General features: G+C 36.8%; 1 protein-coding gene across 1 annotated transcript; it reads left to right on the plus strand.

Annotated features, from left to right (window-relative positions):
- The first annotated feature begins 82 nt into the window (after nt 1–82).
- On the plus strand, nt 83–27,452 carry LOC114937060 (uncharacterized). The gene is made up of 10 exons (XM_085482182.1): nt 83–950; nt 15,735–16,168; nt 17,810–18,293; nt 19,190–19,751; nt 19,914–20,173; nt 20,392–20,591; nt 20,925–21,062; nt 21,219–21,518; nt 21,745–21,903; nt 22,081–27,452. Exons 1-10 carry the CDS (start codon nt 794–796, stop codon nt 22,195–22,197), a joined length of 2,811 nt encoding a protein of 936 aa, XP_085338308.1. The 5' UTR covers nt 83–793; the 3' UTR covers nt 22,198–27,452.
- The last annotated feature ends 184 nt before the right edge of the window (nt 27,453–27,636 follow it).

Below are 27,636 nucleotides of genomic sequence, written 5' to 3' on the forward strand. Positions count from 1 at the left end.
CCCGATGGGTAGGCAGGTAGGATGGCGAGGGATGGAGATGGAAGAGGGGCTGGGATGTTGTAGAAGGGAGGAAAAGGCCGAGAGTACGGGGCCGGGGGCCCCAGCACTACTGAGCAAAACACTCAGAGATTCAGTAGCTTACGAGAAGCCTCACGGTTGAGTTTGCGGTTGTTTCGCGCCGTCTGTTTGAAACAGAGCTGTTGAGAAGATAACTGTAAATTCACCGTGTGCAGGAAGTGACAGGCGTGTGTATGGACCTAAGTACCCTATACCGGTTGCAAATTCAGTTCGCGAGTGACACTTTGGTTTTTCGAACGTCAATTTGACTGGGCCCTGTTTGGGCTTTCGTATCGCTGAACAATCAACCTGTCATTTGATTTGTGAAAACGACACAATCATCTATTTGCGTTTAATACGTGTGGATCTCTATTCACGTTCAACCTGGAAGTCTCTCGTGTAGATCCTCGATGATTGTCCGACGTGGAGTAAGGACAAGGTAAATGATGAGTTTACAATTGCGGGACCACAGTTGGATTTAACACAATTTTTCCTTCGAATTTTCTGTTGGCCGACGTTTTTCAAGTACTCTTATAAGTATGATACTCTTGTGATCGTTACAAGCGTGTTTCGGTTTTACGTTGTTTTTTTTTTTTTTTTTTTTTTTTTTGGTTGCAACTTATTGTGTCGCGAGCAACTTGACTGTACTCGTAGCGGCGAAGCTCGCTTACCCCACTTCGATGTAGTGGTAGTGTAAGTGATAAACGTCGTGCATCGCTCCTACCATCAGGTCACGATGCCAAAGATCTTTTTGATCAAGAATCGATTGCACCAGCAGCAATTGCGGCTGCTGGAATCGCAACATCCCAGCAAAAGTCCACCACTTGGCAGCGGCAAGGACAGCCCGCTTGGTAGCTCGGAGCCTCTAAGTCTCATAGTCAACAAGGATCAATGTAATGACATTTTCTTTAATTAAAACGGATCGAAATTGGTGTAATTTTCACGGTTTCTGCGTATTTTTTAGCAACAGAATTGATATTGGAAACTGCATCGATTCATGTAACATTTATTTACTCTTGAAAGAAAAATGAAAGAAAAAGAAATTCATCAAAATTACACCGGTTTTAATCCTTTAGTTTAAAGTTTTTCACATTTTTATTATTGACTAATTCTTTCGTCAATTTCAAGTGTACATTTTTTCTTCACACATTTAGTGAAAATATTTGCAGTTCTTTAACATTGCAGATTCAAAAGTTAAAAGTTTGCACGTGTCAATAATCGATTCTAAATTTGTCGACAAACTTTTATATGAAAGTGTAAGCTTGCATCGATAGGATGAAACTTCTTCATATTGACAACTTTGCATTATACTTAAAAGTAAAATTAAAATTAAAAATGTAACAGAGAGATCGTAATAAAGGTCTGGCAAATTAAATTATTATTAAAGTTCTAGGATACCACGAAAATTATAAAACAGAGACGGACATTATTAGAGTAGAATAATAGGAAAGAAAATATTGAGAATATCGCTAATTATGAGGGGAGGACTGTATAGAAAGAAAATTGTTGAAATACTGTTGTTAGCGAATCGTTATAACATCGCATAACGTCGTCGATATATAATTGCTACATTTCGTTCTTATATTACAAATATATCTGTGATAAAGAGACAAATAATCATAATACGAGGAGTACGTATTAAATCGCGGTGAAGAGACTCGCGTATATCTAGATGACGTATCTCAAGTGCGCGTCATTATTGGAGAGGGATTAATTAGATGCATGAGACAAATTATCTTCATCTTTTCGGTGTTGTGTACACCGGCAATTTGGTTCGCCGATTATTATTAGCATTAAGAATTCGTACGCGGAGCCGGTTGCGTGTAAAATGAAGATACGGATCTTGACACAAGTTTAATCCGCAATGTAGCCCCATCAATAAGACTCGAAGATCAGGGTGGTGCAAATGCAACTTGCGGCTTCCCTCTCGACGGATGCTCTCGTTACGGTTCGGCCGTAACCTGCCGAGCGGGAAAAAAAGGAGAGATAAGGGAGTGAAAGGGAGGAACGCGCAGAAAGAAGCACCCTAAAATGTTACACTTGTGCCGCAGGTGCAATCGTCTTTCGGCGTACAGGTGCGATTGCAATTTGTATAGCCGGTTCCGGGGAACGTTATCGCGCAGTTGCGCGCTTTTTTTTTTTTTTTTTTTTTTTTGCTCCAGCGAATCATTAACGCGTCCATTATGCTAATTATTCGCACGTGCCTATTTTGGACTCGCGATGTTCAATCTTTCGACGGCTACCACCATACAATGACCTTAAATCGCATAATCTTGCGTTATGTTATATGATGATACTCTCCTTTCGGTCGGTCACCGCGTAATCTTCTTCCTGCACCGTAATACTCTTCCAATGATTCATTTGCCGGGCGTTCGTATAGCTTGACGTAATCAGCAAATGATTATACGTAGTTACAACATCGAGGAAAAAAAAAAAGAGATCCTCGCCGCTGATCTGTCGCTCTCGACGTCGAGTAACGACTGACCTTTGACAATCGGCGTACTTGTCCGGTACATATATATATATATATATATATATATATCTGTGGATATGCCACGTGTACGGTTAATTATATGAATCGTTGCTTTGCACGCGTGCGATTGCATAATGACGTTCGCGTCGCAGGAACGGTTTCGCGTCCGAAGCAACGGTCATCCTTGCATCGTCGGCCGCACCGATGAGGAACGGTATAGTGAGTGAGTGAACGCTCGTAAACACAATTGAAATTTGTATTCGCCGCAAATATGCGCGCGACGCTCATCGGATTTAATTTACTGTACTACTGTCAATGGTACACGGAGAGAATTTTCTCTTAGAATTTACCCTTATGGTATTGGAAGAATTTTATAAGCATTTCTCTCTGATTAATATTTATCACAATAAAAAATATTAATATAATATTAATATTATATATTTAATATTAAATATATTTTATATTTTATTATAGTAGATATTACTATTTTTATTGTGGTAAATATTAATCATAGAAGTGCTTATATAAAATTCTTCCATATTGTCCATGATTACCATGATTTTCAGGGTGAATTCTAAGAGAAAATTCTCTCTGTGACAGTAAGGCGTAAGGATGATTTTGGAGTATAAGACATTATATATTTTCGGAGGATGTGTTGCATTGAAATATCTCCAAGAACGTATAGAAAAACTGTTATCGTAAATCGGTACGAGTACTTTAGTAATTATCTCCTTCTCATTTACAGTTGCCGTAAAGATAAGTCGAAATGACACGATGGTTGCGTGCGCGATGGAGCGTCTCGCTGCTCAACAGAGTTTCGTTACATAATTCACGGCTGATTTTTCGTTCGAGCTATTATAGTCCTCGGGCGGTTGTCTAGTCGAGGTCGACTTCAGGGTGTAAAGTATTTACAACGGTATATTGAGTAGGAGGTGAGGGGTGAAGTTCCTAAAAACTGGTTTAGGAAAGAGTGATCGAGAAGAGCGACTTCCTCTTGCTCTTTTTTCTCCTTTCTTTTCTGTTTCACGCACTTATTCTCCCCTCGCGTCTTCTCGCTTTCAGATCCTCCTTGACGAGTCTTCGATTCTCATTTTGCGTCAGGTTGCTACGCTCACGAGAGCACGAATAATGCGCGAATCGCGGTGTCGATGGCCTTTTACTCCGGCGAACACTATCTGCTGCTGTCGCAGGTGCGTCGAATTAGTTTCCTCTCTTGACCGGTGCGCGCGGTTTTATCACTAATTATATATGTTGTTTAAATATTTATATATATATAACGCGGAAACGATTATTTTGCATCGTTCTCAACTTAATATCCGTTCCGGCCGTCCTCCCGGCTGTTTTTTTATTTTATCGATATTCCTTGACGCGTTTGACGCAGCCGCTCAATTAACGAACCAGTACCCAATTAAGTAATTTATCGGCTCCCCGAATTTAACGACTTGCGTATAAAATCGATCCATTAAACTGCAAATCACTTCTTATCTCCGCGTATATATATATATATATAATATATCGTGCGAGGCGGCTGTTGAGAGAATCGCAACGATAAATATTGTTATCCCTGACACGAGGGAAATTCATATACACGCGTCGTAATTTGTTGCCGACCGGAAAATTGCAACGTATTACGTAAAAGTTTCCTCGTGATTGTGTGTATATACAGATATTCCTATATATATATATTTATATTTTCCGCGTTGGCGATCAAACGGAATCCATCGGATTGATTCATGCACACGTGTTATAATAAAATAATGCACTGAAAAAAAGTTTATTCGAATAAGTATTTATTTCAGTATACTGCCAAATCATTGATTTGAAACTAATAATATTGATTTGATGTGAAACATATTTATTTGATATATATAAGAAAATTCTTTTCAAGACAAATATTTATTTGTTTCGCATAAATGATTTATTAGGCGGTATTGAAATAAATATTCATTAATTTAATAATTTTCTTTAGTGTACGAACACAAGCCAGTATACACTTTTCGATGCACACTTGCACTCCGCGGGGACTTCGATGCTCGGCTAAGCGATATGCATTGTTGCGTTTTAATGTCTGGTTGCAATGGGACAGAATTTTTTGAATAGACAGAATAGAATTCGAGATAAAAAATTGCAAAACATAAAAGATCTTACTTCCTCTGTTAAAAAAGCTGAAATGTGAATTTTATCTGGACATTTCTAGTTAATATTCAACAGAATTTTAAAGATATTCAATAATATATTTATTGAAATTGATGTTTCAATTAATAATATATTATCGTTTTTGAAACAATTGTTTTATTTTTCTGAAAATATAAATGATGTCATTTGCTGCACTATTTTAGTTCTCGAGTGAAAACATAACTACGGAGAAATTCAAATATAATATAAAGTTGAAAATAGATATTGCAAAAAAACTCGTCTTATTTCTCTCTCTCTCTTTAAAATCACACATTTTTATGTCAGTTGTAAGACTGACTTATACGACATAACTGTTTTATAAGCGCGCAATCTTAAATGTATTTTTTTTACGGATTCATGGCCGTAGTCTTAAAATGGCAGCGATAGGTGACTTTTATCGCGAATGCTAATGAGATGGATTATATTTGACGCGTCTCTGTTGGGCAACTGGATTTGTTCTCCCGTCGCGTCCGTTAGATCAGGAACCTTTGGTTTCGCATAAAAGTTGCGCAACAAACCTGCTGTCAGTGATCTCTCGTGGTCTCCGCGACGGCCAAGGTCTCCGATTGTGCCAGCATTAGAATCTCTACAGCTGTAGTACGTAGCAACGAGTGGTGTAGGATAGCAGAAGCACAATCGTAGTCATTGACTAGAAGTTCAACAAGAAGTACAGAATTTGTCGCAATTCTCCTACGATTTTATCAATTGAAATTTTAAACCATCTTCTTTAAATATTTATAATATAAAATCTAAAATGTCACGAAAAAAAATGAGCCATCATAGCTCAATTTTAGCTGTCTCTATATTACGATCTGAAATTTAATTCTTTTAGGCATGATAATCAATTTCTCTCTCCACACATTACTCCTTTTCCATCTAAAAAGAATATGAATAAAATATTTTAATACAGTTAAAAATAATAGTGTTTAATGATATATGTAATAAATATGTAATTTGATTCCTTTATATATAAAACTCGTACTTGCATTTATAAAAGGAAAGGAATGATAATATTTATCACAGATCATAAAATTTCTTAACTTTAAATATTATTGGTACACATAATATTGTGCGCATACATCTGGATATTATAAGAATATTAAGTGGATGTAATATTATGTTTCTTCTATTTTTAAATTATTATTATCGTTATCGCGCAAGACAAGACTCGCGGCAATTCAGACAAACTGGGTGCTTTCGAGATGTTTTTTTCCATCTTGATCGTATTAACAATTATGTGTTACTTAGTAAAAACAAATTTATAATTATTAATAATAACTGGATATACTTACGATTTACATATATATATATATTTTTATTTTCCAACAACGCGCTGACCCTCGCGCTATCTTTAGCGCGCATGTAATTTTTTCTTAAATTCTTTGTCCGCACGATGCATAATCCTCACTAACTGCGGCACTAGAATTCTAATGCGTTTCTCGATCGCAGCGTTATTCTGGATCAAGCCTGAACAGCGCGATATATTTCGTTTTATATGCGGTGCGATGCACGCTCATTCTACTTAGCCGCACCAAAGAAGGATCGTGTATATATGTATGTGTATATGAAATGCGTGTTAAATTAGACGCGATGAAGAGAGCAAAATTGGTACAATTTTATTATTTTAAAATATTAGGATTTTTATTTCTAAATATTATTCAAACGATTAAGTCGAGAAACGACAAACATAATTTATCATTTTTTTATCACGCACAGAGAGAATTTTCTCTTAGAATTTACCTTGAAATTTATATAGTAATCGTGGGACAATGTGGTATTGAAAGAATTTTATAAGAGTTTCTCTGATTAAATATATTTACCACAATAAAAATAATATCTATATCTTAATAAGACATAAAATATGTTCGATTAATTTCACTATGTAAATATTAATATTTTTTATTGTGGTAAATATTAATCAGAGAAACTCTTATAAAATTTGTTTAATTGTCTCACGTTTACCATGATTTTAGAATAAATTCTAAGAGAAAATTCTCTCTCCGCGTGAATATATACATGTACATAAATGTTACTCGCGTTAAAACGGCAAACTAAAAAGTTAAATCTCTTATATCAGGATTATATACAAGACAGCCTGGCATTTTTGTAAAAAATGAATAAAGCACTATGATACAACATTGCGAGCTATGAAAAAGAATATAAAAAAGTTTACTTGAAAGAGACGCCGTTAACGCATCGTACCCGCGTATGTCTCTTCCCGCGCGAGTGTATAGATAAATACTGTTACATTCCCAGTGCGTATATGTGTGTGTGTACATAAATATGTACGTATATACGAGCTTTAACTGTCGTTGACACGTAGGTAATCGCGCTCAGTGACGCGCACCTGTTGCAAAGGCTAGTACACCAGGATGTGCAGTCATTGCGACGAATTACAATGCGTCGCCCGTAAGCCTCGCGATGCGTGCATGCATGTCTAATCGTTATACACATAGCGTTTGCGTGTATGTATGTGTGCACATAGGGGTACGGGTCTTCGTGGTACCGTGACGCTCGTTGAAAAAGGAGGCATGAACTTAAATATCCGACCAATTTCCCATGTCTTGACCACAATTACTAAATGTTAGACAGTTCTTTTCGGAATCGCAGTTGATTAATTTTTATTTCTATTTTTATTCTTTTGCAATAGGAAAAAAATCGTAAATTATTCGTGCAATATTCCGTCCCTGAGGTTTGAAGGTCTGTGAAGATGACATCCTGAAATGTGATTTTTTTTACAAAATTGATATGGCATTTGATTGTCCACATTTGTTCGTAGATAATTGTTTTTATCCACCATGCAAAAAATTGAAAATAAAAAATAAATTAAATTTTATTATAAGTATCCCTAGATGCACCTCCCATTTATAATTTTTAAATAATTGCACTTAGGGATATTTATGGTCAAATGTGGACAAATGACGGGAAATCGAAATACATACATAATATTTTCAAAGACGCATCTAAGGGTTTTCTTGATATTCCTTTATTTTTTTCTTCAAAGTATCAATTTGATAAAAATTCGCATTTTGGGGTACCAACTTCACAAACCTGAGGCAAATCTTACGGAACATTCGACAGATATTCTACATCGAGGTTCTGTTCGTTCGAAACAACGACACTGGACTTCTCCTCGTGAGGAACAGGTTCTCGTCGTCGAAAGTGCCACGAGCAGGTACATTCATGCATATACGTTCGTCATTGTCGTCATTGTGGTCTCTTATGTACGTACACGGCCACACATGTACATATACGTATGTATTCTGGCTGCGTACGCACACGAACGACGCGGCGACGACTAATGGCGCAAGAGGGCCATGACCGAAATTCCGAGCAAGGGGGCCAAGTTCAGAAGAAAAGAAAGAACGTTCGGCACGATCAATCTTGCTCTACACTATATACCGTAGACGCTTATATTCGAATCGCTACGTACAGATTTTATTTCGCGACAATGAGTTCTCGCGAGCGTAATGATTGTGTGATAATGACGCTGTATTTCACATCGAGTTATGCAAATTATTCTACATTCTACATGTTGCGTCGCATTGTCAATTTATTTTTAAGCGCGAGATTCATGTTCGGCCACTTTTCCTTTAGTAACGGAAAAAGTTGTATTTATTCATAGCAATACTTTTCCTTGATTTTGTTATTCAAAGCGTGCTCATTTCCTTACTTGGTGTGTTTCATGAATATCATTTTTGAATAATGATTAATCGAATGACACCGCTCAATCGCGACGACGTCACGGTCCATCTATATCTGTCTCGTTGAAAAAAATCTTGATTATTTATAGTGCCATGAAATGAGATTCCCGAAATTTTTTATCTCTGTCATTCTTTTATTATTATTTTAATTAAAGAGAAAAATGAAATTATTCTAATAACGCGCGCATGTTTCCTAAACTAAACAATTATTTTAAAACGCACCAATTGCACAAATATTATTGATCGATTTAATCGGTTCCTTTTTGTTCCATAAATTCTGTTATGTCTGATATCGCTCATTATACATACAATTAACATATGTGCATTTGATTATAGCTTGTTTACATCGTTCTGCAAACAAAAATATTTAGTTCACTCAAATGAGATTCACATTCATCTATAATTTCTTAGACTCATTATGCTCATTATGTAAAAACTCGTTATACAATCGTCATCAAACCAGACGAATAGTCGTATACATTTGACATCGCGAGATAATGATGACGTGTGTACAGTAAAGGTGTCTCACGTTATTTATTGCCACGTTCGTTGCTTCTGCAACATTTTAATTATTAATGAGAGATTCGTAAAACAATTCAATCAATCTATTGTGCGGGAACATATACATTTGCAAGGAGAAACAATTACTGATTTTAGACTTTTATTTTTATCAACGTTGCTAAGAATTGTTCATTGCACATTGAATGATTGCCAATATCTTGAATATACAAATATAGTACTTGAAGCGAGACATTTTAAAATTATTTATATGATATTAAAGTATAATCTTGTCATCAAAATTAATCACAACTAAATATTAATATTAACGCATGATTATTCTTAAATTAAAATAATGTTTTAATTTAATTTTAATATATTTGATTTAAGTGTAATGTATTAATTATAATATATTCTTAATTTTTTTATAATTATAAATTTTCACGAAAAAGGAATTATATATTCCAAAAAAGCGGTACACTTAAAATTTGGGAAAAAATTAGCAAATTTCAAAAGACGATAACTTCGTAAATAATGAAGATAAAAAAGTTTCTAAAAAATGAAAATAAAGCTTGGAAGCTCTGCTTTAAGAATTTATTCATTTCAATGTAGCGAGATAAATTTATTAAAAATGGCGGATAACAAAACGAAAACATGTAAAATTGAAAAGTAATGGTCCGAGTTTGCCAAGGCACATGTTATGAGTCAAATGTCGCAACTCAATGGGATAAAAAGCATATTATAGTACAGAGTCTCCTCTTTAAAATGCTTTTTTATTCATCTCGTTACAATGATTTTTTGCCGAGATATTTGTATTTAAATAAAAAGGCAGCCTTTTACTTTAAACGCGAATAACTCTGCGAAAAATAATCGTATCGAGATGAATAAAAAAGCATTTTAAAGAGGAGACTCTGTACTATCATGTACTTTTTATCCCATTAAGTTGCAACAATTGATTCACGTCGTATGCCTTGGTTAACTCGGACCATTACTTTTTAATTTTGCATGTTTTCGTTTTATCATCTGCCATTTTTAATAAATTTATTTCGCCACATTGAAATAAATAGATTTCTAAAGTAGAGATTTCAAGCTTTATTTTTGTTTTTTAAAAACCTTTCTATCTTTATTATTTACGAAGTTATTGTCATTTAGAATTTGGTGATTTTTTCCAAATTTTATAAGTGTACCACTTTTTTGGAGTAAGTGTATCAAAAATATCGCGGTTCTCGATACTTTATTTTGATGTCGCGTGTCGCCAATATTTAAAACAAAGTTTTCCATACTTTAAAATGTTTCCTAATCAGATGATCGTATATCTCGATATCGTGTAATCTTCACCATTAGAAGGACAGACTGGACTGGTCACGTCGGAGTCCCATACCGGTCTTCCCCCACTGCATCGATCCTCCCCCACTTTTCTCATTCCCCTCGTTTCTGCTTATCCGGTGTAAAAAGTAAATTATTTTTTCGACTTTTCACCGAGTGCCAAGGTCAAGCGAGGTTCCATCGGTTAACGCCTCGATCTTCCGCTCGGCTGTAGAAAGGGTTCCCTCAAGCGTAGCAAGATGTATATAATATTAAGTGTGCAATTCGTGGTGTTTTTAGGAAGAACTCGTATATACGCAATGCATTTTGATCACTTGATACGGAAGCGTGATCAAATTCTCATGTATGATTATTGATGATGATAAAAACGAGACGCGTGTAATTTGGGAATGATAAAGCGAGCCGACAATCTACTCTAAAATTAAGTCTGCGAATCGCGCCAAAGGGTACTTCCGATCTTACAGATAGCATATAATATCGAGTCACGCAAGTTGATATCTTACGTAGATGAGAAATATCGAGTCGAGACAAAAAGAAAAGACTCCAATCTACTTCTAGAAAAAATACACTTTATTCTCCAATACAACAAAAAATATATATCCGCTATATTGTTTTAGATTTGCGCTATTTTAAATTGCATTGTAATTATTTAATTTAATTTACATTTTAAATATACATTAAATTTTTTATTAGACTCTAGAGATATGATCAATATATTCTTTACTTATAGTATTAAAGTAACTATCCAATTTGCTAGATTTTTTTCAGAGTTTACACTCTAATCAATTATACATCATTAGCATTATACATCATAGAATTCGATCTTTGCTCCAGAAATTAACAAACGTGACAAATTTTGTAAACATCCGATTTTCTTATCATTTCTGCAAAAGGGATCGCGCAAAATATGCAGATGTAGAAAATGGGCAATTTGCCGAATTTGTCGATTTAAAAAATAGAAGCGCGGAAATGTATGCTTCGATGAACGACAAAACATTGGAGGAGAGTACTGTCAATTACGTAAAGCGACCGAGTGTATATGTCGCGCGTTTATATACCGGTGTCACCTTGCTGTCCGTGCGCGACGACCCACGCACGGTACCGCTACGCAAACGTATACGTATACGCAGATACCGCGTCGCATTTTCTCGCGATTACCGAGATTACGTCGCGATTTTTTTCGTGCACGGAAAAAATTTTCTCTTAGAATTTATCCTATAAATTATGGAAAACCTGGGATAATACGGTATTGGAAAAATTCGATGAGTTTCTCTCTGATTAATATTTACACAATAAGAAATATTAATATGTACATAGTAAAATTAATCGAACATATAATTTCTATCTTAGTGTGATAGATTATTAATATTTTTTATTGTGATAAATATTAATCAGAGAAACTCTTATAAAATTCTTGCAATATTGTATCGCGATTACTATGATTTTCAAGATAAATTCTAAGAGAAAATTCTGTTTGTGTGGCATCCTCGTCTTCGCATTTTTCTTTCCACGCTCGATAATTTACACTATCACTATGAAATGGTAATAATATCAATTAACAATGTTTACGAAAAGAGAAAAGTTTTGTAATTATAAAAGAAGCTAAAGAATTTTTTTGAAAGAATTTTAAAGGATGCAAAAGAGTGTTTTTATTCGTTATATTATAGCGTAATCTTTAAGATACAAGAATTTATTGAAAAAAATAATAATAAATCGAGATGTGAGCACTCTTACGTCATTAAACATCGATTATATCGGAGCGTGATGTTCAAAAATAAACGCTTATAATATATTTACATTATTTGTACTATAAAAGGATGTAATGATACTTAAATACTCAATTATCAGATTTTCACGAAAAAAAAAGAAATTTATATGAGAGAAAAATATGTGTTTTTCGCTGTATAGATTCTGTACATTTATATGGTAGCGCAATACTCTGGCGCACGCTTGAAAAATAAAATAAACCGAGATGTGAGCGCTCATGTTAATAAACATCATCATCGAGCCGCGATATATTCGAGAAAAAACTCGTTGCACGATGTAAAGACGCTTAAGATTGTGGCCAGACGAGATCCTGTTGCGAGTCGTCTTGCAGGGGCGCGATCGCGCATCGTCGGCTTTATGCCTTCGTTCGCGGATCACAATATCCGCTCGATCGCGAATGAAACGCCGCGGTTTAGCCGACCTACTTACGACCGACCGCTCCCTGCTCTCTCGGGTCCTTTTTTCAGATTTTTCCTTTCCTTTCGGCTACAACAACACTGCGATTAACAGCACAACGCGCGCACCTTCGCCAGAGATTTATCCTGCTTATCTGCATACAAATCAGAGACAATGTATTGAATGATGAAGTAATCGACGCGTTATATATATATATATATATATACATATACGTATATATCTGTAGAAAATAACTTTGTGCGCGAGATATTTATGGGTTGCCGTAAACGTCATAAGGCGTGTTTTATCGTCGTTCTTGAGAAACCGCTGGTAACCGTTGCTGATATAGCTCGACAGCTGAAGACTTTCAGGTCCGCATCCAGTATTCGTCGCTAAATGTAGCATCGAGTGCGATTCTGAAATCGCGATAACGGTCAGTCGAGGATAATTTTCACATTTATGAGCGGAGAAGAGATAAGGTGCAATTATATAGGATTAATTAAAGGCGGAATGTTTATATCCCTAACTACCAACGAATTTGAAGACTGGACTTTTGAACACGTCGTAGCGATGCGTAGCGATGCGCATTCGGTCGAAAATGCGGAAGTCACGCGGATATATAGATTTGACTAGCAATATAATGGTCAACGACTTCGCGAGGCTCCGCTTCGTGTTCAGGAAGTGTATCTCGTTCCAGCGCTCACGCACTCACCTGGGTTTCGCGTTGTGGGAATTGTAAGGTTCGGTCGAGTTGAACGTCGATCTTTTCTTTCCTCGGCCACTTTTGTTCCGCGCGAACGTTCGCGCATTCATTTAAATGCCTTTTCGCACAGTTTCGCACTTGGGATCTTTGTAATAAGAGAATCGAGTCGATTTCCTCGGAATTTTAACAATAAAATACATATAGATAATAACGGGACCTCATTTGGTTAAAGTAATAAATTTTGACAATCTTTCGAGAATGATAAGGAAGAAGAAATAGATTTATCATTATTGTAAAATTGATTCAAATTGCAAGAAAATTACGCTTCGATTTACCGAGGGATTTTCCGACCCTCTCGATCGATCTTTTCTCCTCTCGTCTTCAGGCTCGCGGAGCAAGCCCGTTCCTCTCGATCCAACTCGATGTACCGGTTCTCATTTCATTTTCTCTCTCTCTCTCTCTCTTTCTCTCTGTTCGAGAGGGAAGCGAAAGGAAAAAAAAATGAGAAAGAGAGATAGACCGGACGAATGGGGAACGAGGCCGAGATGGAGAACGAGCGAGAGATGGAGAAGACTCCTCCGCGAGTGGGAGAGAGTCGAAGATAGGCAAAGGCGTACATCGGTACCCCGGTCACGACGATCGCGCCGCAGGTATATTTATAGCTTGGCCGAACCTGTTAGGGGGTTTTGGTTAGAGGAACTCACGCGAACACGCATGCACGCACGCGGTTCTGTCCTCGCGGTCCTCTCCTCGCGCGAAGGTTACCCGATCAACGGAACGGAATCGCCATTTTGGAGTTTCGCCGCTACCGTAGCTGTTACCTTCAGGGTTTGCAAGCCGCGTGTGACGCAAGCGATTGCGTAAAGATATCGTTAGGCACCTCGTCTAACTCGTAATTTCGAGGTCGAAATTCAGTCGCCGAGATTGAGATTTCCAGTTCAGGGACGAGAACCTCTCTTTCGATCTAAACATTCAAACCCCTCTCGTCGAAAGAGTAAAGGAAAATGCCATGGGATTAAGCTATGTTCTTACTGAAGCAACAACTATCAACTTTTTTCAGAAACATGGAACATCGACAAAAAGTTGCTCGTTGTTGCTCCAGTGAGGACATAGTTTTATTTCTCATTGTTAGAACTTGCGCAAATTTTGATCAACTTATTCGAGGATGCTTTAGATTCTCATTTCATCTATAATTTCTCACCTTCTCTCTAATCACACACATTAAGATGTTTTCTTTAATACATTTATGCGCTGCTTTTCTCGAATGCAATTATCAGGAATATTAATCATTAATAACATTTCAGTAGTTCAGATACTTATTAACAAAGGAAAGAAAATATTCCGATATCTTTGAAGACATCTAAATGTCTTTTGATGTATATTCTTTCTAATGCACATGACCTCAGTAAGACTCGTTTCGCGTCCTCGTAGTTGGTTTCCTGATTGTTACTCCAACAACATGATTGCATGACATACAGTGTCCTCGTGCTCCATCAGCGAGCTCACTCGATGTCAAAGTCAAGAAACTCGTACACTTTGCATCCTCAGCGATCCTCAGAGATCGCCCTATTAAAATCGTAAAAATAATAAAACCGTTGATGCGGTTTCCTGCAACGAAGAATAACTAATTTGAAAAGCGGATTCATCATACATACATATATCCGACGATAAATCTTAAGACACTTTTTATTTTAATTATTACAAAATATGCCAAGATAATTTCGTCAACGTAACGTTGCTTGCGCAAACGTATAGAAATTATTTCTCAATTCTGATGTCATAACTGGAGATGACTGTTCGTTAGTATATCTTTCTCTCGCCATTTACTCCGAGAAAAAATATCAATGTTGAGAGACGAAACTGTAGTCTCGGTTGTGTCGTATGTTAATTAAAAACGGTTACTACAGCGGCGATTATGTATAGAATACGCGGTACTGAAAATTGCTGGAGGAGAGAAGCGGGAGATCACGCGTACGTGCGAAGGACGCGCTGAAGAAGGAGCAGCTATTGGCATACGGTACCAGCGAATCCTTCAAGGTTGCTCGTAAATTCAGCCACGAAACGGGCCAGGTAACCGCCATCGGTTATGACCGTCAGCCTCTCCGCGTCGAATTGAGATTCTGCTCTTGCCGTTCAATTTTTCCCACACATACCCGAATGTAAAAATCTGTGACAGCCTGCAAAACGGCGAACCTTGGAAAGTTTGCTCAATTTCTGCGCGTCTTCGCGCGCGCAATTGCGTTAATGATGTACCAACGATACACAAAGGTCGCCTCGCCGCATTCTTCATTTATTGCGCACCGTGCATCGTCAAATTAGCAAGAATTAGCGTAACAGAGTCACGCTATTCTTTTATATTCTACATTAATATTCTCCGAGTGTTTTCTTCCCCAGAATTTGTTTTTTTGTAAATAATGGATAATTTATTTATATTAAAATGTTAATTATCGTTAATTTATCAAACATGCTAACATTTAATTTAATCAAAGAATGCAAGCTTACATATAAATTATATATGAGTTTTCCGACAAGTATATATTTCTACAAAAGTTTATGGATAAGGAAAAGTAGGAAAGTCTTAAAAGAAAAAGTTTGTAAAATATTTCAAGGAGAATTGACGTTCCTCTGATTCCAGATCGCGACAAAACCGACGATGACCGTGCAACGACCCCGGAGTCCTTACGGAGTAACAGTCCAGCGCTGTCGCCGCCGCCTACGCAGCAACCGGCGAGCAACGCGAGCAACCCGGCACCCAGACGATTCATCTCCAGCATCCTCGGCGGCGACGTGCCGTACGGCAGCAGGCGTCACGTGCTCACCCGGGCGGAACGGAAGGAGTACAGCAGCCCGCCGATAGCCTCGGACGATCCACCCCAGTTCCTGTCCAAGTCGGAAAGAATCGCTCTGCCGAGGCCGCAGACTCCGCCGAAGGCGCCCCGAATCGAGCCACCTACCAGAGTTTCAGTTATCCAGAGGGTGCCGTCACAAGGTCAATCCGCTTCTAGAAAAGAAGGGAATAAGATCGAGATCGAGAGAGTCGATCCAGTGCAAGCTCCCGAACCAGAGCAGGTAAATTACGTATTGCGTCGAGTCACCTTCACTGAATGAATGAACCTTGCAGTGGAAGAGCACTTTTGGGAAAGCAAGTTTCCAAAGTAACCATGTATTTACACGTTTTCGTTCCTGCTTTACTTAACTTTAACTAATAAAGATACGATCGCGCAATGTCAGTGTTTACGAATGGTTACATATCTCTTAAATAAATTAATATAAAATGTAAAATATACATAAATGTATATGTGTACGATCAAAGCTTAAGACATTTGAATATGTTAACACAAAAAGATTCTGCTATTAGACTAATGCAGTCACGCTTTGTTAACTTTGACTCGCAATCTTCGCAGCCTCTCATGCATTATGTATAATGACCAAGTAGATAAAGAAGAGCGGAGAAAATATTGCACTGCATTATACATACCTAATTTGTTAGCATTATTTAATCTGCAATCCGTTGAACAATTTTTTACATGCTAACATTTTTATATTAAAGTACAAAATTAATTATATAAAAATACACGCTCATAATACATAATAATTTACACATGTGCGCATGTAACATAAAAATATTTAACAATTTGTGTGTATATTTATATACATATAAATATGTATGCGTGTGTCTCTATTAGAAACGTATTTAATTTTGCAGACCGGAAACTAAATTGAGAGGGGTGTCATTCATTTGGACACAGTTATTTGAACACAAGACTCTGATTGATCAATCGTGCTTTGCCCTAAGCACAGTCGAGTTGGGTTTAATCGCACTGTGTTCAAATGAACCTCTTCCGATTGAGAATAATTATGAAATTATATGTATATCTGGATACGCTTTAGCTGGAAAAGTAAGCTTATCCAATAAATACTAAAACATACTAACTCTTAATCTTAACTTGAAGATGCCGCTAATTTCAATACAGTTCCACTATCCCAGTCCAAAGCGATTATGGTTCACAGGATCCGATGCACCTGGGAAACAACGACAAATCTTACTAACGCTTATAATTAGTACAAAAGAACTAATAAGTGAATATTTTTGAGAATGTTGTGCTGAGACAATGATGGCAAGGACGAGAGAAAAGATCATAGAAGTAAACTTTAATGCCAAAATGAGAAAAAGAGAGCAAGATGAAAAAAAGGAAGAAAAATGATAAATAAAAAAACAAGCATAAGAAAGGAAGAAAGAAGATTGGATTCCAAAAGGATGAAAAAAAAACGGAAGAATATGTGAGATGGATGGGAAAAAATTGCAATTTATTAACCACTTTAATTGCATGTGTTATGCGCTTAATAACATTAATACTAACAAGTTATATCTATTGCATTAACCATCCGCTCATGTTATACTCTTTTAGCATGAAATTGTCTATTCCAATCTGTATAATAGTGATTAATATTTTTCTTATGTTAATATTGTAGTACTATTTTCGCTGGTTTAGTGTTATTCGTAGTTTATATGTTCTTTTTAATACAAGTAATTTCTTCCAAATATTTTATACTTTACATCTTTTTAAGAGATAAAGAAGTAGAAGAGAATAAAACGAAAGAGTCCAAAAAAAGAGGAAAGAAAAACTCTTTAATTTCTCTTTTTTTAATAAGTTCAAAATAATTTATGCAAGATCGAAAATTACATAGAAATATCGATGATTATTTCAGGAACAACCTATCGACTACGCCGTGCCGAAACGGAAAGAGGAAGACGAGGAAAAATGTCGCGATGGCGCGATGGCATCCCGCAATTCCGGCATCTCCATTGCGAGATCTCTGCTAGCCGTTAAACTGTCCGGCTCTCAGGCGGCGGTGCAGGCAGCCGCAGGCCATGGTAGATCATCGAACTCGGGCAACAGCGGCTCCTCCGGCGGTGGCAACGGTGGTTCCAGCACTTCCTCGCAGTCCAACAGCGGCATTGGCGGATGCGGAAGCGGAGCGATGATCGGCGGCGGAGGCGGAGGTGGCGGCGGGGGTGGCGGTGCCGTGGGTGGCGGCGCAGGAGCGGGTGGCATGCCTCCTGGGGGTAACGGAGGTCGCGGTAATTACGGGCCGAGCTCGCCGCCGACGGGATCCCTGCCGCCGTTCTACGAGTCCCTCAAGGGTGGCAATAATCTCGCCAACTTTGCCAATCAGTACAACAGCGCCCAAGGTGCTCTATTTTCCTCTCTTTCTCTCTCTATTATATATGTATATGGTATCCTAGGATTGCCGCATCTATTCGTGGGAGATTCCTGAGATTTGGAAATAATTTTTGAGGAATCTCTCATTAGGTAGTCCTGGTACGATGACCCTGTTCTGGACAAGCCATTTTATATAATATATGTAGAGATTATACATGCAGATTATATATTTACATATAATACGGGACACCTTGTATATACGGGTTTGATATACATATACAATTGTCGCAAAATTCGTGTCGTGCTTTATTTATGTTTTGATTATTTGTATTCAGTCATCGGTCTTTTATCGACAATATTTATTTTTTGTCTATCTTTTAGTATAATTAACCAACTTTAATGTTTCAATACAGTGTTGAGTTTACATTTTTTCCATCTTTAAATCTTATTTATACTGTGATATTGTAGTCGATCGTCTCATTTGTATTTTGAACGTATAGTGTGCGATATATTTTTATTTTCTTATGGCTTATCCTGTACTAATAAAGTTTTCTCGGAGTGAGAGACCTCCATTAGATTATAGACGTATTGCATTTCGACTTATCTTGTACATTTTATTTTTTTCTTTTAACCTTTTTATTTAGTTTCTATTCTATTTTATTAATATTTATTTTTATATTTACAAGTATATTGTATATCGTTTATTTTAAAAATCAAATTATTATAACATCCTTGGAAACCTGATCAAAGACTATTTCGACCAATATCACATTATGGAAAGAAGTTTTTATTTCGGTAAAATTAAGATAAAATATATAATTTCATACAACTGATTTTTTAAAATAAGATAAAATAAGATTTTGTAAAACAATCTCTGCCACAATTAAATAACAGTTTTGCTGACTCAGTCGTGTTATTATTTCAGGAAATGCATATCTAACACCATTAACGGCAGTTGGGATCGAATGTGATACCGGCCAACAGGACAATTCTCAGCACGCACAGTACAACGCGCAGGAAGGCAAACAATATTCTCTCCTTCAAAATGTCTGCGCAAATGTATGCGCGTCCTACGGCTTGACGTTCAAAGAAGAAGATGAGGAGTTGGGAGCTTACAAGATTCAACCTGATCTATTGTCTAGCCAGTATGCTTCCTATGATGTCACCGACGCGGGCATGATGGTGGACATGGTGACGGGCGCCGTGGTGGACCCGTTGCAATTCACTACCGGTACCCTGACTTTCAACTCGCCCTCCGATCACACGGCATTACTGGAGAGCCTCAGCGATGCCGCCGACCTTTTGTTGCCCAGGTTGCAGACCGAGGACGGAGGCAGCGATCTTTTAGAAGAATCGTTGCACTCGCCCGCCTCGACTGGCAGCAGCGGAATCGGTCAAGATGCCGGTCAAATGACCACTCCCGTCGAGCCCAGCGTCGATCCTTTCCCCGAGCATAGCATGGCCTTGACCAGAGGTTTTGACACCAGGTGAGCGTCTCAATTATCGTGAGAATTAACTCTCGCTTGCATTTCAACTGCAGATATGTCTGTTTTTGTTCTTGCAACGATTTAAAAATCAAATGCTATAACGAATATCTCACGAGTTCTAATAGTATATTGTAAAATAATATAACCGATCGCCTTTCTCAGACACTATACGACTCCTCAACACTTTAATGCTTCCAAGCTCTCGAGCTTAAATTATGCGACTGGAGAATCGAATTATCAGCCATTGTCGAAGGAACGCCAGGAACTCGCGTTGCACGTCAATCAAAATCAGCAGCACCAACAAGATCAGCAGCTGCAAATTCAAGTTCAATTGCAACAGCAGAAGCAAACTGCCGCGTCGCCGCACCAGCAACAGCAACATCAAGGTCTTCTAAGCCCCGGATTGAATTTTGCCAATAGTGGTGAGTCGTCGTAATTTTGCTTAACCGCTAAGAAGCATTGGAGAATACATTGATTTCAGAGATGTCTTCCCCTTGGGTTAAAAAAAAGTAAAAAAAAAGTTGTGCAGAAAAATGTTTACTAAATTTTTAGAAATATTCGTCAATGTAGGACTAATGTTATGCTAACTAACATAAAAATTGAACTTTTGAACTTAAAGTTCAATTTTTGAATTTCAAAGGTTTAGAGTTGGACTCTAGTAGCAGCGTGGGTGGAAGTCTGCCCAGTCCTGGCACTGCTAGCTGTTCTTTGGATGGGACCTCGTCGGGCACTTCACCGTCGTGCGCATTAGCGGAACACGCGCATAGTCCGGTCGTATCACCAACCACGGTCGCAGGGCAAACCGCTGGACCAGTTGGAGAACCTCCTCTTTCGCAACGGGTCGGTGTACTTCAACAAAGGGTAAGCGACTTAAATTGATCCAGGCAAAAGCATATATCTTGGCGTTAAATTATTGTTTCCGAAAGCGGGATCGAATTAATTCGATCCTCCTTCAGGCTTGCTCGCGATTCGTAAAATCGATTCTGTCATCATCGTTCCAATGCAACGTACAACTTGGTATGTACCATGATGTGAAAAGGAATAAGCTCGTTTAATTGCCACTCTTACTCATATATTATGCAATGTCAATCAATTTGAGTGCTTCATCCGATGTCATCAGTCTTTCAGTCGTTTCGAGGAATTATTTCAAATTAACGTGTCTTGAATTTACAGCTGGGTTTACCGAATGACTGTCAGCTAGAATTTGTTAACGGTGGTCATGGCATAAAGAATCCTTTAGCCGTCGAGGGTCAAAGGCAGGCTCCAACTACTCGAGATGAAGAGAGAGCGAATCGAACTCCGCCTGCCAAGGTAACACAGGTATATTTTATGAACCGTATTTCGCATGTAAAATGTATGCAATCGTCGTTATTAAAAACATGGTTGTGACGTAATGTATTGAATCGTATATACTGCTGCGCTATTATAAGAAGCCGTTACAATATTTTTCGATTTTTTGCCCGATAGGATGACGATCCCAATCGCTTCACTTGCCGTGTGTGTAGCAAAAACTTTAGTCTCCAGCGGCTTCTTAATCGTCACATGAAGTGTCACAGCGACGTAAAGCGTTATCTTTGCACATTCTGTGGAAAGGGCTTTAACGACACTTTCGACCTCAAGAGGCATACGAGAACGCATACGGGAGTACGACCTTACAAATGTTTCCTTTGCGAAAAGAGTTTCACGCAAAGGTGCTCCCTGGAAAGTCACGGCCAGAAGGTCCATGGCGTTCAGCATCAATATGCCTACAAAGAGCGACGTGCTAAGGTAAATTTTTCATTGAGAAAGCTCTTCTTTTTATCATATTTAATTCTTCTTGAGATTTTTCTCTTTCTTTAAGACTTCAAATCAATATGCCTTGTAATGTTCGTATTATTTTTTATTACGTACGATTCTTTTTATTAAATTAACTTAGTCTATGAAACTCTTTCTCCATTTTAATATGCTTTGAAACGCAAAGTTAAATATGAATTATTTGCATTTTGTTTAATAGATGTACGTTTGCGAGGAATGCGGACATACCACGCATGAGCCAGAAGTACACTATCTGCATCTGAAGGAGCAGCATCCTTATAGTCCGGCGCTACTAAAGTTCTACGACAAGCGGCACTTCAAGTTCACCAATAGTAACTTCGCCAATATGTTGCTCCAGGTGGGCACAGACGCGTAGAGACGATATTAGTTTCTTGAAACTTGTTTTAAGTAGAAGATTGCACGTTGAGATTAAATCAACGGTCTGATATAGGGAGGCTTCGATACTCAAACGAACAAAACAAAATAGCGCAATATACAAGAACACGAAATTGTTCTTGTTGATGTAACTCTTCAGGGTGGCCTGTTGCAACGGGACTCGCGGAATACGGACAGCTGCGGCCTCGCGGAGCGACGAGAGACGGTCTCGAAGAGCACCGAGGCGACACGCCAACAGACCACGACCAGCTTTTAAATCCATCACCTTGAACCTGGCGACCCGGGCGAGTGACGTCGCGCGAAAAAAGTACCTGCAGGTGGCTCCCATAGCGGTGACACTGGAACACACAACATCCAAGTCCGAAGGCGACAGGATCGCATCGCGTAGGATCCGTGTGATCGATTAGATTCCGCCGCTTCAAATTCATGGGTAGAGGAGGAAGGCGAGAAGAGGACGAGAAGAAAAAATAACACACAAAAGAGTAAGAGAGCCGCGGTAATAACAAGCGATCGCGAAATACTGTCTACATGGTACATTTCGTGTGATCGAACAATTGTTATATTATAGCTTTTCTTTTACTTCTCTTGGAACTTGTATGATTAAGTTCATACGTTATTCTTTCTTTCTCGGACAGTTCTCTAAAGAAGATGGTACCAATGAAACAGACACGGAAAATTCATATTTGAGAAGGAATAGTACGCATAGCGTTCGCCGTATTGAGCAAAAAGATCATTTTTTTTATTTATTAAAGTGATTCACATGAATGATACACATCGTTTTTAAATTATAATATCTATATATATATATAATATATATATATATATAGTGCGATTATTTTCTATGCGTCGAGCAGAGAATTTTTAAAACGGACTTGTAATTATAAATCTCGCTTCTACCCAACATTTTCGGACAATGTTCTGAATGTTTTAATTATTTTTTAGAATATCTTCTTTTTTATAGTTTGTAGTATTTTTAACTGTTTAGTTAATTCAGATTAACTATACGGTTAATTAACATTTAATTTAATAAAATCTTAGAATATAACGACTGATACTGAATTACAAAGAAAATGCATAGAACATACGTATACTCATTTACACGCGTCGAGGATGCGCACGTGCGCATGCAAAATACATACATACAATTACACACCGTTAAATGCAATTGCATATGTAGATTTTAGATGGAATATTAATAGTGGGCCGGAGGCGCGACACCGAGCAGACCCAAAGACTCGGATAGAACGTTTCAGGAATGCGGATCATCCTCGGCGCATGAGCCGAGGACAGGGAGAAGAGCGCGATACGGATGATTTTTTTTTCTCAGAGATGTACGGCGAGTTACGTTACTTTTCGACTCGATGGGTGAACATGCGCGCGAAAAATGGAATTCTTGACGTCGCGATTATTAGGAAGGAATGTAGTTTTCCGATCGCGATTTACGTCACGAATTTTCCATTATTTTTGATCGGAGCATTGGGGATATACGAGAGAATTTTCAAGTTGCTTAAACGCGTTGCAAAGCAGAACAAGACTCTCAGTCGATGGACTGACCTTGCACTTTACCATTATTGAAAAAATCGAGAATTTCAACTGTCGATGTTTAGAAGAATAATCAGAGAGAGAGTCAATTTCTTTTATTTTCATGGGACATGAGATAGTTCAAATATTTTCTCGATTCATGCTCTTAACTTGAATGGCACATGAAATGGTGTTTCGTTTTTTTTCGTTTTCTCTAACACTAACTAGACTTCGGATTATATGCAAATTACATATTTGTTACTTTTTGCACATTTTACGACAACATGTCGACGACATGTGTGATAATGTGAAAAAATTATAATAGTTTCAACTAATTAATGTTTATTAATTGAAAAAATTATAATTTATTCACATTCATGTTCTTGTAGAATACGCAAAAATAACAAATATGCAATTTGCATATAATCCGAAATCTAACGATAACAAATACGAATAGTAAGAATAGAATACTAGTTTAGAAGAAAACTACTATATTATTTGAAACACTTGAAAAGAGGAAATTGACTGTAATTAAAATTAATATTTTTATTTTGTCCTTAATATAATCGATGATTTTATTATTGAGTCGAGACGTCTTTCAACTGAAAGAAGATAAATTAAATCAGTCACTATATAATGGAAATACAATATCGCTGCTTTTTTAATTAAAAGTTTTAATTAAAAATTTTAATTTAGTTATCCTTACAGGGATTATATTTCTAAACACTGATAGTATAAATATCCGTACACACACATATATATATATTTATATATATGTACGTATGTGTATGTATAACATATAATAAAGTCCCCAACCGACGCGCACTTTGGGTAATCTGTGATATGATAAGAGTAACAGAACAATTCACTCGCTCCTTTACGCACCCGACTTAGCTTTTCCGCTCTTGCACCATGGTTCTTTGGGCTTGGGGATGGGACAGGAGAGGCACCCATACACACTGATTTCACACTTAAACACACACACACACATACACACACATGTATACACACGAAAAACACATAAAACGGGATTTCGTGCAATTTTAAGGTGGTAGGACTTGGATCGGGCATAACCGGTAATATATTTCAGCTCGATTCTTTCCATCGTAAATACACGAGTCGTAGATTCGCTCTTTGCGGTGAAAGTATAAATTTGCGAGCTTTAAATCTATAAAGCGTTCTCAATACTGTGTTGGTCGACGAGCTAATTGCGAGATTGGAAAATTAACCCTTTGAAACGCAATAGTTGTGTTACGGCACATAATTTTTCTGTTTACGCAACATTTTACACATAACGGCGTCACATCTCTGCATTACATTCATTAACATTACATCGAACTAATAACATCGAGAAAATATATTTATCTGTATTATATAGATTATACATTTTGTTTTATATATATTTATTATATCATATACATATATATATACATAAATGTATAATTATATGCAGTACTTGTTTGTTCCTCCTCGTGGCATGTAAAAGACTTGAAATGCGCTTGTCAAAGGGTTAAAAAAGACTCCTTGAAGCACGACCTTGAAACACAGTCTCCTAAACCCTCTCGGGCGAGCGCGAAGTGTAATTGTCATTCTTCAATGCTCCATATAATGGATACCAAACGTCACCTAATCTCACATATAGGAATAAGAATTGAAAAATGAAAGAACCTCACGCTGTAACATACGATGTTATATCGAGTAGAACTTATGCGATCGGTTCCGATTTTTTATCCTAAAATCATTATTATTATTGTTTTAATGTATTACATTTATGTGTTGAAGTGTGTTGATTTAAATGTTCAATTAGTGTTTCCTGAAAGCGTTCTTATCGGAGTGCGCAAACGCTAACTTGTCCATTGCAATTTTCACACTACAAATCGAGCAATCATTGTGTCACTTGAGTCGTTTTATTTTATTTTTTTATCATTTAATAACATTTTATCATTTGATAATTAGATAGGTGTCTTATCAATTTTAGATTTATCATTTCTAAAATGTCGCCGTTAAAATATCGCAAAACGCGTCCGTCCGATGGTTGAATACAACATGCCGAGAGCATTTTAATAATCTTTGTTATTGTAAATAACATACGACTAGAGAGAGACTATGCTATTTAATTCTTACATATATAATCGTATTCTTTTTTTAAGCTCGATTACTTCGGCGTAGGTGCTAATAAACGCTTCGCCGAGAGATGCTCATCTCTGCATATTTTATTGTAAATAGTTGTATGGCGGCAGAAACACTACGCACGCACACAGGCGGGCACCGATTAAATCCGCGATTGTTTTTTGCTTACAAACAATAATGTATACAATATTTGTATAGTAAACGCGCGAGGACTGCATTGTGAAAATATCTTCTTGCACTTACACCCTTGGAGAAAATACTCAAGGATAACGGTACTTGTCGCGCATTATTGATCAAGTTTATTAAGTTGCGCGTGTATTATGTCGTCTTATTATCATTATTTTATTATTATTATTATTATTAACATAATATTTTTAAACGATAACGCTATATATATACATATGTTTTCATGATTATTTAATTTACGTTCAGTATTCAGCCACAAAATAAGTTGCATGCTATTTCTTCAGCATCGATTTGAAATTTGATCACTGTCATCATAATTTACTATCGTTACTTCGGACATTGCAAAAAATGCTATATATATGACATTTCGGAGCGTTCGATTCTTTTCATCCCTAGTACTTTATAATTTGTCATTATTATATTATTATTATTATATTATATTATTATTATCATTATATTATTATTACTAAAGCTCTAAATAATAATTTTAATTATTGACTTTATTAATAATATTATAGATAATTCTCTACACACATACAGTATATAGAGTCCTATATTTATCGAATCGTCCGGTTGCAGAAGCGACTTCTTTGAGAAAAAATGAGCGATACTGGTTAAGGAATTGCTATAGCATAGCGTGAAAAATTTATCCAATCTTAAAAGATAAAAATATATATTTTTTACTACAATTAATTATATAATCACACTATATACATTTGAGTTCTTTAGAAGAAATATTTTTCTTCTAAAGTTTCTCCATTCTCATAAGTATATTTTTATTTATATTTTTTTAAACATGCATTTATATTCAAGTTTGAAATTGATTCGAGCAACAGAATAGTTTATACTACTTGAATGAAATTATCTTAAAATATAAGTGCAAAATAATTTACACACACACACGTACAACCGAATGGTATATTTTTGTCTCGTTAGATTGGGCAAATTTCACCCTGTCAGGCATATTTTTAACGTAAAATTGCGAATCGAGCGTATGATTGCATGCGTGGATATCATTGTTTATATGAGCGTATGTGTGGCTATATCATTGTTCGTATGAGCGTATACGTGTAAATTCGCGTATGATGTATAATACAGCTTTTAGCTCCACTTTTGGCGCTTAGACAAAATAGATTTATCACAACTTTGTAACGAACAAAGGGAAAGTGCATAGAAAGTGCAGCTAATAAAATAAACACATGAATGTTTATGCTGTATATGTGTCGCACGAGATTGTAAATTTTGCGTTAGAGCGCGACTGCATTATCCGGACATTGATGTCTACTTAGATCAAGTCAGATCAGCATTCTTTGTTGTATTCACCTTCATTCCTAGGATGTAGTACCATGTTTTCTTTACGCTTGTCATTACAATAGGAATTTATGGTCCTTCGTTCTAGGATTATTTTTTACAATAGTTGGATTATTATAAATTTCAAATATAATTTTCAACCTACAAAGTAGAGCATGAGCCAGAATCGAATTCAAGTCTACTGATTATCCGATATTAAGCGATCATTCCATTTATTGAGCAGCCAGCTGCTCAATAGCGATCTTTATAAATCGTAGTTAAAATGTGGTTACGCGCTCTTATATGTTTGTGAGAGAAGAGAGATAATAAAAATTAATATTATATATACCCGATAAATAAAACTATTTGATATTGCGCCTTTCATGATACGTTCAATAACTGCGTGCTTTACATTGCTTTTATATAATATCAGAATATTTTAGAATCAAGCTGATGGCATGCAATTGCAACCATAAAATATCCGGGTATGACTTTAATATCATATTTCCTTACATTTTATGTTTTTAAATTTTAGTTGAGGCAAACAATTCTCTATTTTCAATTAAGT

This window comes from Nylanderia fulva, unplaced genomic scaffold (assembly GCF_048542155.1).
Source record: "Nylanderia fulva isolate GAGA-0341 unplaced genomic scaffold, ASM4854215v1 Scaffold2, whole genome shotgun sequence".
Taxonomy (NCBI): Eukaryota; Metazoa; Arthropoda; class Insecta; order Hymenoptera; family Formicidae; genus Nylanderia; species Nylanderia fulva.